General features: G+C 43.1%; 1 protein-coding gene across 4 annotated transcripts in view; it reads right to left on the bottom strand.

Annotated features, from left to right (window-relative positions):
* TASP1 (taspase 1) overlaps window positions 1–14,559 on the bottom strand; it is a 161,668-nt gene that overhangs the window by 47,396 nt on the left and 99,713 nt on the right. Inside the window, exon 12 of one of the 4 annotated variants that reach the window (XM_019500827.2) lies at window positions 14,115–14,522. The exons of the other annotated variants lie outside the window; for them this stretch is intronic. Within the exon in view, the coding sequence (XP_019356372.1) occupies window positions 14,437–14,522 (86 nt within the window). The 3' untranslated portion in view covers window positions 14,115–14,436. Of the gene's footprint in view, window positions 1–14,114; window positions 14,523–14,559 lie in introns of those variants that run through there. 4 annotated transcript variants of the gene reach the window in all.

Below are 14,559 nucleotides of genomic sequence, written 5' to 3'. Positions count from 1 at the left end.
GTCTTCAAGGTACGGACACACCATGGATTTATAAAAGGGGCATGATGATACTTTCTGTTTTGTTGACAATTCCCTTCTTAATAATCCCTAACATTTTGTTTGCCTTTTAGATGGCACAAAGACTTCCAGATCTCTTCCCTGTGTGGTAATAGCTAATATAGAATCCATCAGAGCACAAGTATTGTTTGGGCTATTTTTGCCTAAGTGCATCACTTCACACTTATCTGCCATTTAGTTGCCCATTCACTCAATTGTACCAGACTGTAGTTTCTCAGTGAGCCCTTGTCTTTACCCCTTTGAATAAATTTGTATCATCTGCAAATCTGGCCACCTCACTTCTCACCCCCTTTTTCAGATCACTTATGAATATGTTAAACAGCACTAGTCCCAGAACAGATCTGTTGGGGACCCCATTGCTTACTGCTTTCCATCCTGAAAAGTGACCATTTATACTCGCTCTTTGTGTTCTATCTCTGAGCTAATTTCTAATCCACAAGTAGATATAATCCATGACTATCTGATTTAGTTAAGACTCTCTAAAGGGGGACCTTGTCAAAGGCTTTATGCAAGTCCAATATACTGTCAACTAAAATCTCCATGATCCACCTACTTACTGACCCCCCCAAAGAACTCCTGTCTAGCAGGTTGGCGAGGCATGATTTCCCTTTGATAAAGCCATGTTGATTCCTCCCCAGCAAGTTAAATTCATCCACGTGCTGAACAATTCTTTTTTTGTTATTGTTGTTTCTACCAGTTTTCCAGGAACAGAAGTTAGGCTCACTGGCCTGTAGTTTCCTGTGTCCCCTTTAAAGCCTTTTCTAAATGCAGGCAGTCCTCAGACTTACGACATAATTGGTTCCTGAAAACCGCACCTTAAATCGAAACGTTGCAACTTGGAACCAATTTCCCACAGGAAACAACGTTATATAAATGGGGGACTGGTTTCTGAACCAAGGCCTGATATTCTATTTTCACCCAAAATAACCCACAATTTTGTACAGTACTCAATCAATTATATAAAATAACTAAATGTAGCTATATTACTTGTTTGTATGCATTTATTTATGTATTTATATCGTAAATAGTAATCATATTTATTTGGAAGGACTTCTTTGAGGTGACTTTGCTGGACTTTTTGAAGGGTTCTTGGTTGGACTTTTTGAAGGGTTCTTGGCTGGAGTCTTCTCAGGAGTCTTGGCTGCAGGTTTTCCTGGAGTCTTGTCTGCTTTCTTAAAGAAAGTGTGCAAGGAAGTCTGGACAGATGTTCTCTTTTGCTTGTAATTTTCTCTGTAGCAGCTGTACATGCTGAATATGCCCCTATTCACCGATGCACTGAGTTCAATGTCGGGGTCATGTTCCTCAAACAGGGACATGGCAGCTTCCAAATGTTGAAAGGCCTCGGCCAACACTTTTGTTGTCAAGACTTTACGAGGAGGAGTCTCTTCAACAGAGGATGCATCTTCTTCCTCTGCCACTTTTTGCTGTTCCAATTCAATGAGGTCCTCATTGGTTAATTTTTCAGAATGGGATGCCACCAACTCATCAACATCTTCTGGTGCAACGTCTAAGTTAAGTTCTTTGCCCATTTCAACAACATTTTTGGTCACCTCTTCAACAGCGTCTGTAAAGCCTTGGAAGTCAGACACAAATTTAGGACACAATTTTCTCCAAACACCATTCAAATTTGATTTGAATTCCTTCAGAGTTGGTCCACCTTCCTTCTCAATTGCCCTGATGACCTAGACAAATGCGCACCTAAGATAGAAGGCCCTGAAGGATGCAATTACCCCCTGGTCCATAAGTTGCAACAATGAGGTGGTGTTGAGGAAACACCACTTTGATGTCAGGATGCATGTCATCAAGGATGTTTGGATGATTAAACCAATCTTCAAAAATGTTGAGGATTTCAACATTTGTTCTTATTGACCCATGCCTTAGGATTAGATTTCTATATCACTGGGAGAAATGCCTTGGAATGTCCCTTGAAAACTCTGGGTTTTTCTGAACGGTACACAAGTAAAGGTTTAAGTTTAAAGTCACCTGCAGCATTGGCACCAAGCAAAAGAGTGCGCCTATCTTTAGCAGCTTTGTACCCTGGCATGGATTTCTCCTCTTTGGCAATGTAGGTTCTCATCAGTATTTTTTTCCCCAAAAGAGTCCAGTTTTGTCAACATTAAAAACTTGCTGAGCACAATAGCCACTCTCTTCAATGACTTCAGCCAATGTCTCAGGAAAAGCACGAGCTGCCAGCACTGGCCGCTTCACCTGAGACCTTATAGTTTCATAGTTGGTAGGGTCAGAAGGGACCTGAGCAGATCATCAAGTCTGACCCCCTGCCATGGGCAGGAAAGAATGCTGGGGTCAAACGACCCTGGCAAGGTGATTATCTAGCCTCCTTCTGAAGACCCCCATGGTAGGAGCAAGCACCACTTCCCTTGGAAGTTGGTTCCAGATCCTAGCCGCCCTGACTGTGAAGTAGTGCTTCCTGATGTCTAGCCTGAACCTACTCTCCGTCAACTTATGGCCGTTATTCCTAGTTACTCCTGGTAGTGCTTGGGGGAACAGGGACTCTCCCGTTCCCCACTGGTCCCCCTTGATAAATTTATAGACAGCCACCAGATCCTCTCTCAGCCTTCTCTTGTGAAGGCTGAACAGGTTCAGGTCCCATAGCCTCTCCTCGTAGGGTCTGCCCTGCTTCCCCCGATCATGCGAGTGGCCCTCCTTTTGGACCCTCTCGATGCTGTCCACATCCATCCTGAAGTGCGGCGCCCAGAACTGGACATAGTACTCCAACTGCAGCCTAACCAATGTCACATGAACCTTGCTGTTATGCAAATTGGCCCTGGCTTTAAAACGCATAAACCATCCCCTACTTGCAGTAAAAGGCTCAGCATTAAAACTCTCCCCCTCTTGTTTCTTTAGAGCATCATAAAGACTCTTAGCCTTTTCCTGAATGATGCCTAAATTCACAGGAACATAGCGCTTATTTTGACCCTCCAGCCAAATGATTAACAATTTCTCAACCTTAGCAATAAGTCCAACACGCTGCTTAGTTAACACAGTTGAGTGCATAGGAGCTGAGTCCTTAGCATGCTCCTGAATTCTTGCCTTGTCTTTCAGGATGGTCACAATAGTCATTTGGGGGATATCCAAAGCTCAACCCATTTCAGTTGGGGTCTCACTTTTTTCAGACCTCTTAATCATTTCCATTTTTGTTTCCATAGTAATTGTTCTATGTTTCTTAGAAGAAGAAACATCACTTCCACCACATTTATGCTTTTCTGCCATTATTATGGGCAGTTTGGAAAAAGTTTGGAAACCGAACAGCACATGGGCAGTGCAATGAACTTGTTGTAAAGTACTGTACTGTATAGTACTGGGACTTATTCTTTATTCAGTACAGGTACAATACCATAGTGCTGTAGTGGCAGCAGCAGCAATCAGTGAGCACCAGAGAAGATGTCTAGTAAATGGCTCCCAGATGAGTGGCATGCTGCTGCTCTGACCATGTGTCTGGAAGGGGAGGGAAGGGGGGGGGGAGGAGGGGCCCCGGATCTGCCCCAAGCGCAGCCCACCCTTCCCTGACCAGACCAGATCTCAGGGTCACATGTTCCTCCCCACCCCCCATGCCCTCCTGGACAAGCATCAGGAGATGCTGGACAGGCCACGGTTTCTCCTGTAGCTGCCTGGCTCAGCCCCAGCACTACCTGCCTCACCCCAGTGGGAGCAGTCGGGAAACCAGCCGGATGAGCTGTGGCTTCTCCTGTGGTTGTCTGGCACAGCCCTGGCACTGCCTGCTTTGCCCCAGCAGGGGCAGCTGGGGGAGCAGCTGGACAAGCTGCAGCTTCTCCTGCCACCATTAGCCCCAACTCCCAGAGCCCAGTGCAGCCCCAGCTGGGCAGCATTTGCCCCACCCCCTGCCCAGCCCCACCTCCTGCAGGGGTCCTGATCTATTCCCCCCACAGCCCTTTCTTTCCCCCTCCCCTTCCACCAAAAGACCTGTATCCAGCATTCAGCGTTGTAAAGTTGAAACCCATGTCAGAACTTCAAAACCCAGGTGTCAATTTACAAACGTCATAACTGTGGTTCGTTGCAACTTGAACCGTCGTAAGTCGAGGACTACCTCTACTGATGTCTCATTGGCAACCCTCCAGACCTCTGATACTGAGGCTGTTTTTTAGTGACAGGCTACATACTAAAATTAAGAGCATGGCAGTTTCCAATCTGAGCTCCTTCAGGCTCTAGAGTGAATGCTAGCAGGTTCTAGTGATTTGCTACTGTTCAGTTTATCAACTTCCTCTATGACTTCATCTACTGAAACCTCAGTTTGGGTCAGCTCCACTGACTTGTCCCTAGAGAGGAGTGGATGTAATGAGGGAATTTCCCTAAGATCTTCCACAGTGAAGACAGCTGCAAAGAATGCATTTAGTAGTTTCTCAGAAATGGCCCCATCATCCTTTAGCACCTTTTCACACTCTGATCATCCAAAGGCCCAACTGACTCCTTAGCACATCTTCTGCTTCTAATGTACTTAAAAAGAAAATCTATTGTTACCTTTTATGTCTCAAGCAAGTTTCTCCTCAAATTCTTTCATAGCTTGTCTTATTAAGGAAGGAGGCAAGGGAAGCAAGGAAACTAATCTCCACACTGGATGGGAGGCATGAGAATGCTAGAATGGCCTACAATGCCGAGGCTTGACTCCATGATGAACTACAAGCCACAGGTGAGGCAGATTCCACTCCTCAGCTGCACTCCCACATCCCCTGTAGCTCTGTGGCTAAAGGTTTAACCCTCTCAGAGCTGCTGCTGAATTGGCAGTAGCTTTTGGCTGAGCTTCTTCCCCTCCTCCATGGGACAGACAAGATCTGGAAAATAGTGCATGCGTGAGTATGCGCGCATGCACACACGCACACACACATTTCCTCATTCTGCCTTCCCAGAACAAGAATTGCACCACACATGTAGCTCAGCCAGGCAGCACAAATGGTTTTTAGAGATGGGGACACCCTGTGCCCAAACCTTCATCAGGATCTGGCACAAGGCTGGTCCAGGCTCCTAGGTATTGGACAGCAGAAGCTGTGCCATACCCCATCCCAAAACTCAGCTGATCATTGCAATGGGGCCAGCAGAACCCTAGGTCCTGGGGCTATCCCCTGCTCCATACTGGAGATGAGGCTGGGTCAGCTGGGGATCCAGAGCGTCCCAACCCAATACTGACAATCAACTGATTGTTAGCATCAGACCAGAGCAGCACATGCTACACTTTCAGCGAATTCACAGAGCCATCAAATGAAAAACCAATCAAATATGTTCTACATTTTATGCCAAACATCTTTGTGGCTGGTTTTTCATTTGATGGAGCCATGAATTCACCAAACATGCAGTATGTCACCATTTGTAGTGAGAGTGGGATGAACTCCTTATTCAGCTTGTAAATCTAACATTTGCCAAGAGCACCTTGAGACAGAATGCTCAAGGCATAAGCTGATACGTTACCACAAACGACAAATCCTATTTCACCTATTGGTTGTCTAAATGAACTTAGGCACTAAAGTGTGATTCTTTTCCATCCTGTTTCAATTCCCTGAAAATCCACATTGCATTCACTTTTGTAACAAGTTGTCATCTAACCCCTATGATGAAATTACAAAAAAGCAAGGAGAAGGAAAAGGACCCATCTTTTGTATTAACAGTTTTTCAGGGACTTGATGGAAAAGAATTGCACTTAGGCACATAAATCCACTTACACACCAAACAGGTGGAATAAAATCAGGGCCTTTGTGCACATGCAAAGTCTTCAGATTCTCATCTGCACTATGTCATATCTGCATGTCACTTTTTCCCAGTCATTACATGCCTGTTCCATAAAAATAGGAACTAATCCCCTGAGGCTGACCCTTTTCCATCTATAGTCTTCAGACAGCGCAAGAAAGAACAAACAATTTTTAAAGCATTTCTCTTGACCTCTACAACCTCTGTCAAATGGGACAGAAGCAAATGCAGGAACAAATGCAAAGGAAAGGACCAGGAATATAAGAATGGAAACTGACCATCCTCTAATAACCAAAAGATCACCCACCAGTACTTCTAATGGGGTTGCTACTCCATTCCATAGACTGAATGGAAATTCTTCAAGTTTTTAAGATCCTAGCTTCTGTAAGGCTGACCTTACCTTAGTCATATAATTTGATTTTTAATTGGTTTGTATAACACTACAGTTAATTTTACCTAACCCTGTATATACATTGTTTCCCATAATCACAAACGAGAAGTTACTTTGTATACACAAGCCCCTAAAAACATTCAGTAACCATAGCAAAAAAAATTTTAAATATTTATATTTTTTCCTCTTACAGCACAACAAATACCATTTGTGGCTTTCACTTTTTTTTTTTCTGTAATACTTTATGAATTGTAGTTCAAAGTGTTCTCTTTTTTTTATTATTATTTCCATTGTTAGCAACCCAAATCTCCCGCCTACGAAATGGTACAAACACTTATTCTCAAGTCTGCATTCCACAAACTTGGCTACATTTGAAAGGAATGATGAGTAACAAAATCCCCCATTCTTTTGTATGAAAAGTATTTATGTTTCTAGAACACCATCTTTATTCTCCAAGCAATTCTCTACTATTCTTCTATCTACCTGATGTACCAAACCCGTTCTATATTTTAAAATTTCCCCCACTTCCAACTTAACTCTCAACCATGCTTTACCATAATATTTTGGCTCTAAAAAAGAATAAGGGAACCACATCTTCCATCAGTTTGCTCGTCACTTGCTGCTTAAAACAGTTCCAAGTATCTAAGCCAGGCATTCCCTAGTTGGAATAATTCCTACAGGTTTGTGGAGAATAAGAATTTTGTAAACGGGAAGCAAGGATCTGATGGCAAAGGTGAAAACCAGCTAGCTATTCATTGGTCCAATACAACTAAACTACATTTTCTCTTCTGACTTTCTGGCCATTCTTTCTACCTTGGCCCAAAACTATTTTAGTAGAAATTTTATGAGACCACAAAATATGGATTTAAGAAAAAGTATCAAGAGAACAAGCTATGCTGTCTACAGTAAGCTATTAACCTACTTTAGCCACTTATTTCACAGCAAAAAGAAAATCTACATCATATGGTACATCTTAAGGTATCAAGTAAAGTCAACATCTGTGGAAGTTCACAAGAGAGTGATACTTAGTGTAAGCTTAATATTTTAAACCTTTTTCACCCCAGGGGTAATATCCTTGAAAGAATTAAATTTTGTGCTCCATTTTTAAGATTACTGCAGGCTTCTGAAACTGGGGACTTGAGACTCCTAGCAAAAGGTCATTGGAAGCAATGATATTCAGATGGGTTTTCTGTATTCTTCAACCAATAATCTTTCAGAGATATTATTATAAAACAGTGTCAGCGGTTAGCATAAAACAACATGTAGTAAGTATTTTTTGTCATGCAGTTAATCTGAATACACTGTACATAGATTTTAACTGGTATAGGGTCTGAATATTATAACATTAGCAGACACATCTCTTAAAAAGGCATAGGAAGGATCACAGGAAAGTGGGGCTACAAAGGAACCCATACAATTGACTAGTACAACCCTCTGCTCAAGGCAGGATCATCCCTAACTAAACCACCCCAGTCAAGTATTCATCTAAACTGCTCTTGAAAACTTTTGGGGATGGAGGTTCCATAGGTTTTCTAGGTAGCCTTTTCCAATTCTTAACTACTCTTAAATCAGAACAGTTTTCTGACCTAAATTTTGTCTGCTGCAGTGTGAGGCCATTGCTCCTAGACCTGTCCCCTACAACCACGAAAACATCTCTCTCTATCCTCTTTATAATCACCTTTTAGGTATTAACCACTTCCTTAATCAAAAACTTTTCAACTATTCTACTCTGAATTCGAGGTGCACTGATACTTCAGTCTGTATCGTATCAGCATAGATAAAAGGAAAATTGACGTTGGCAATCGGCTTGGCTTGACTGATGTCGCTGATAATGTCGCCGATAAATGCCACGTGCATGTTGGCAGACACTGCATGCACACAGGGTTCCGGGGGGCAGATCGAGGCCCCATGGCAAGAGAGAAGGGGAGCTGAGGCAGAAGCAGGTGCTCCCCAGCTGGGGCAGAGCACAGAACAGAGCACCAAAAAACTCATCCGGGGATTGCAGGGGGGGGCAGCTCCCAGCACTGCGTGCACCTCCAGGGGAGGGGGCGTGTGCCTCCCAGATTTGTTTATGGGGCGAGGGCAGGCTGCTGCTGTACGCTGGGACCAGTGCCTGGCTCTTCCCAGTAGGGGGGCTGGGCTGGGGCTGCACTTGGGGCAAGCAGAGGCAGCACTGGGAGGAAGGATACAGTGAATTCTGGGGTGGCCATAGCCACTGCCCACTCCAAGCACAGCTCCGGCCCAGCACCCCCACCAGGAAAAGCCCGGTCCTGCCGCCGGCCCCAGCCCAGTGACAGCCCACTCTCGCCCTGTGCACAGATCCAATGGGGCACACGCCCCTCATGCCTTCCCTGGGGATGCGCACAGCAGCAGGAGCCACCACAGCCCTCCCCGCACCCCCCAGACCAGCCGCTCACAGCTCCGTCCCAAGTCCCATCCCAGCTGAGCAGTGCCCACCCCAGCCCATTCCCCTCCTCCCTTAACACAGGGGCCTCCATCTGCCCCCCCACCCTCTTCCCACCCCCTGCCCCTTCCCCCAGCAACAGACTTACCAGCCAGATGCTGCTCTCCAAGTTGCTGGGCTGCATATTGGCAATTGGATCAGTATCAGTCAATATGGCTTGTTAATAAATCAGCCATCAGTATCGACCCAAAACGTCTTTATTGATGCACCCCTACTTTGCATCTTTCAACATTCGATTATGAATCAAATTTCCTAATGTCACTCAAACAGTTTTTCTGGATGGCTGTCCTTTTATGTTTCATAATAGACAAACCTGTAATCCTTGTACAAATTTAATTTGTAGAAGTCTAATGTTCTGCATCAGAAAGAAATTGAGATAAGTGACTAGTTTAAAATCACACAGGAATCCTGAAAGAAAGCCAAGGACAGAACACAATTATCTGACTCCTAGTTCCTTGCATTTCAATGATTTCATGCTCAGGAAGGATTCTAAGTCTTTAGACAGTAGTAGACCATTTTAAAACTTGCTAACTTAACAATATAAACACTTATTTCCAAAGGGACTGTATTTCCACTTTGCAAAACCACAAACTGTCTCACTTACATAGCCCCACGTTTGTCACTCTTGAATGATCCTTCTGTTCTTCCTATATAGACTAGCCAGGTTATTTATATATGACTGCAACCAAATTTTTCATGTAGCAGGATGTTTTTCCCCATTAGTCACTAAAATGCACAGCTGCTTTTGGAGGAGTCAGTTTAATGTGCGACTAGGATAGAGGACAATGTAAGACAAAAGACCACAGATATCCTGTCACAAAATATGACCCATCTCCTCAAGTTTTAATGGTGTGCGCCTACCCACATGTACAAATGACAAAATCCACAAAATAAAAAGTGCTAGAGAAATAAATTCTGATGGTGTTTGTTTCATTAGATGTTTTGCTATAAACTGAATACAAGTATCATGCCTTTATTTTCTTGTCTCATTTCACTTTTTTCCTCATATATCTTGCTGGTTTCAGTTTTCTGTTTCCAGTGTGGTTTCAATTAAACTAGTTTGTGAAACTTGTATTTGTTTTTTAACACCATACCCTGCTTTTAATGCAATTCAAGATTATTTTATGACTGTTTTCAGCTCCTCATCCACCTCCCCATTTGTTCTTCAGGATTGCATCAGTTTTACTTTTATTTCATTCACGACATCCTCCAAAGCTACCTTTTTTTCTCTCCTCTTAAACATACATACAGCAATGGGGTTCATAGAGGACTATTAGTTTGCAAAATCATCTAGGCCCTTATCATCTAGACCATGTCATAATGGCAGCCGATAGGCTGCATGAACCTGTGAGAGCTTAAACTGTGGCCTCCAGGGATTGACTGCGCAGCTCTGGGACCCAGGGAGTGAATGCTGCTGCTTACTCCTTCCCCGTTCCTTTGCCTGCCACCAAATCCAGTCTTACATCACCACTGACAGCAGCACAAGAAAAAGCCCAGGAGGAACAGAGTGGGGAATGGAAATCGTGGGACAACACACGGGCTCCAGAAGCTGTACTGACAAACTGCCACCATAGTGCCAGGAGGTGGATAATCCATCTTATGAGAAGCCAAATAAACTGGACAGCCCTGACCTAGACCAACAGAGAAAGGATGCATAGTACCACTTGTCCTGTTATCTGATAGTATCAGGACAGCCCACTAATAATGCAGAGCATCATACTTCTACAAATCAAGTTTGATGAGGGCTATAGCCAGGTACATGCGTCTGTTCTGAAACACTAAAGGACAGCCATCAGAAGAAACCAAAATGCAGCAAACTCCTTGGCAAATGAGGAAGGGTCGGTTCAAAAAGTCCTAAATTTGGAAAAATCATTTAAAAAGTACACATTTATGTTCCATGTCAAAGATTATGCTAGAAATAAAACCTAGATGGAGACAGCCTTGGTTTCTACAGAATCTAGGTCCAATTCTTACTCTGGTTTCATTCTTCTCTTTCCTGCCTTTCACTTGCTTTTGCTGTGTGCCATGCCTCAGTGTGTACAGCAGAGATAAAATGGGGCTTGCCCATCTTGAGTTTAAGAATATTAAGTGGTTACAGTTTACTAGTCATCACAGAATCAAAAATTTCATTTCTCATTACTAGTACTAGCATGCTGTAACAGTTGACAGGCTGAGCAGAAAAAAGCTAAGTCTAGGGGAAGCAAACGTTTTTGGCAGGCATGTCATAAATTAGCCCTGCACCCCCTTCAGTGCCACTCCAATCCCCTTCCTCTGCCCAATCTGCTGCTCTGCTTTCTGCTTCCTCCCCTACCTGCCATTGTGCTGCTCATTGTGTTGTCCCTGATCTGCCCACTAAGTAATATTCACTGTACTGTCTTCAATACAGATATTAGATTTATGAGATTTCACAGTGAATTCATATGCCACATGAGTAGTTTCCATTTAAAATTGATCAAATATTTCTTTATCACCAATGAATAATAAAAAGTTACTGAGGGATCATAGAAAGAGTATTTTTACTTACAGTCATTAAGGAAAAATAAATCTATTTTTACACTCCCACCCTCTTTTACTACTTAACCAACTTGTGGTCTACAATCAGCTGGTTTGCATGAAGTATTACTAAAAAAAATGATTTTTGTGAGCATTTTTCTTATTTTGTGTGCTAGTGGTTAAAATACATACAGGCAGTTTCTATTTTCTCTTTTATCCTTCTTACAGTAAATCAAAGCAAAGTTCTGGGTCTTGCAAATTCTCTTATTTTAAATAGTAGCATAGAAATTTCAGACAGCTGACACTGTCTTCAAGTGGCCTATATTTAAGCTTTCCATGTGCTTTATTTCTATTCTAGAAAGACAAAACAACCAAGAACCAATTCTTAAGATAAAGTTAAAATCAATATATGCAGCTTTTGCCCACCTTCCTAACATTATTACTCTGAATTAGATCACGACACTACAGCACAGCTGTGTTCTCTCTACAATATCCTTGATTTTCTTTGGCCAATTGCTTCTCATTTGGGGTCTATAGGCTTGGAATAGGTTAAATATGCTAATAGCATATTTGTGCAACTTTAGATTGAAACCAGGTTGGGGACAGGGACTTGGTTTTTAATTTGTTTCCTGATAGTATGAACACTAACAAAATGGGATCTAGCCAATGCCTGGGGGTCCTAGGCACTACTACAATACAATAATTACCTGACAAAGCCAGTGCTCAACATGAATTCAGTATTATGCAAAAGGCACAGCCTTTCTTACAAGGCTCTAGATCAGAGGCAGGCAAGTATTTGGGTCCATGGGCCACACAGGCAGTTCTAGGGAGCTGCCATAGGCTGATCAGCACCTTCTCCTGCCCCACCTCCATCCAAAAACAGCCTGGAGCCCGCACACCATTGTCAACAGAGCACAGCCCTAGCCCCAACCCCGGCCCACCCTGCCTTTTGAGGCAGCCCAGACGGTGACTGGTTACTTCTGGCTGCTGCTGCTGCTGGTACCAGCCCCGTGATACTGGCAGGGACCAGCACACGCAACTCTGACCCCAGCCGACTCTGCATCCACTTCAGACTCAGTCCAGCAAAACAGACCAGCTCCAGATCAGCTGCAACCTGTGTGCACAGCCCCAACCCAGCCTGCCCCACCCATGCCTGCTTTGGACTCACCCGGCCATACTGAGCAGCAGCGGCAGCAGCACAGAATCTACTGCTTGATACAGGAAGGAGCCGCTTCCTCCTGGACTGCTTAGAACGGAAGTCCAGCTGTGGAGCCACCCCAGCCCTGCTGCGTGCCCAGGGGGCAGCAGGACATGCCATGGGCTGGCTGGTGCCTGGGCCAGGCAGGACCAAGGGACCCACCATAGGCCAGACAAAGTCCCTCTGCCCACAGGCCGTATTTCGCCCACCCCAGCCCTAGATGCTTTCTCTTCTCTGCATGTTGCAAGGCCTATCTTTTCTCCCATTCATGCAAGGAGAACTATGGCTGATAAATGGTTTTATCCTGACCTAGGGTATCTATTACTGATCTTGGTTATTCACACATAGTTACGAACACAAAAAATAGCCTAAGTAGTACCATACTGAGTCAGACCAATGGTCCATCCATCCTGATATCTTGCCTCCAACAAGGCAGTAGCAGATGGTTTACAGAGAGAGCATGTCAACGCCCTGTCATTCTCTCCCTGGCATACACCATCACTGGTTTAGGCATGTCAGAGGATACATCCTTAACTGTTCTATTTCATAGCTATTAATACATCTATCATCCATGAATTTGTTTTGTCCCTTCTTGAACTGGTGGCATCTTACAAGAATGCTTATATGCACATTTTACAAGAATGAATACAAGATTGTAAAGACACATAGATCATGGAACTGAATTAAGAGCCTTCCACACCATAAAATAATAAACTATGTCTATGAGCAGTATTAATAGTTCATTCTGCTTATCCTATTAATTACAATATTTTATTCACTTTTAAAGCGCTACTAAAATTTACCTCTAAAATATCTTTTCATTCCATCCATCCAGGAAGAGCACGCAGCAACTGCTGCAGCGTCCTTAGCCTGACGAAGGGTTTTTGAACCCGAAAGCTTGCTTAATAACTATTCTCCAACCATTTGGGTTGGTCTAATAAAAGATATCAAATTCACCCAAGGAACCTTGTCTGCCTATATCCTTAGACCAACACGGCTACAACCTAAACCCCTGCCTCTAAAATATCAGTCCTTTATTTCTTAAAGGCAAACTTCCCAAAAGTACATAATGCTAAGGAAGCTGTCAAAAAAGCTATAAATATTGGTCAAGACTAAGCATCACCTTAGCTATGACAAAGTGATTTTGCTATTACTCTGCTTCTAGATTACTCTAATCAGAGATTGTGAAATTTCACGTTAACCTTAAACTCTTATATCTACTATTAATAGCTGAGGATCTATGCTGAGATTACGAAGCAGTTTTTTATGTCATGTATGCTCATCACAAGCAGTATTTTAGGTTTCAGAACTTGTTCTACCACTATTTAATAGATTTCCAACTTGTTTAGGATTAGCTTCACCTCAATGTTACTATATGAGCCAGCATAATATATACAGTTACAGTGAGACACAACTGATCTTGATATTCCAGTTAATGGCATATATTAAACAATAAACTGGCCACCCTATATAACCAACCCATCATTATTGCCCTAAATTTAAGCATAACTGAAGTCTAATAAAGTAAAAAGTAAAGAAAAAATAGTACAGCAGTCAGGCTCAAAAATTTCCAGCTTAATCCCAGGCAAACGTATCAGTTTTTCCAGTGCCGCCCCCCCTCTGCCCCCCCCCCATCTACCACCTCCAACTATTATTATTAGAGGCCTAAATATCTGTACTTTACCTTTATTATAAAGATATTAAACATGTGCTTTCTAAATAGAAATTAAAATGTGCCATTCTTACAACGAAAAATTTCAAAAAGGCATTTTTAATATCCACATTCCCAAAGCATGTACACTTGAACAGATGACACACAATGTACACTCCAGCTACATTCAACTGTGTAGCAATTTAAATTGTGTTTTTAAAATGTTAAAGGCTATGACTAAAATACTGCCAAGCCTATTACATATCAAGAAGTCTTACTACTATCCTTAATATGCCCTAACCTTAAGACTAACATAAACAGTAAAAATTTCACACCCAAATTCTGGGGGGCATTCATTTTCAATCGTTTTACAAAAGTTCTGAATTATATGTAGGGACAACCGTAATTCAGTGGTGGGGGCAAAGCAGACTCCCTGCAGGCTCACTGGAACAAATTTCAGGCATTTTTCAAGGTTGGCTCTCACGCCTCTGGCTGAGGAAGCCCGCCATGGGGCTGATCACCATTGGACAGCAGCACACAGGCTGTTCTTCAGCTGTTTTAAGAAAGTAAAGCTCACCACTTATTAAGCA

Source organism: Alligator mississippiensis, chromosome 1, assembly GCF_030867095.1.
Source record: "Alligator mississippiensis isolate rAllMis1 chromosome 1, rAllMis1, whole genome shotgun sequence".
In the NCBI taxonomy this organism is placed as follows: Eukaryota; Metazoa; Chordata; order Crocodylia; family Alligatoridae; genus Alligator; species Alligator mississippiensis.
Note: the sequence above shows the minus strand (reverse complement) of the source record. Positions and strands in the feature narration are given on the sequence as shown.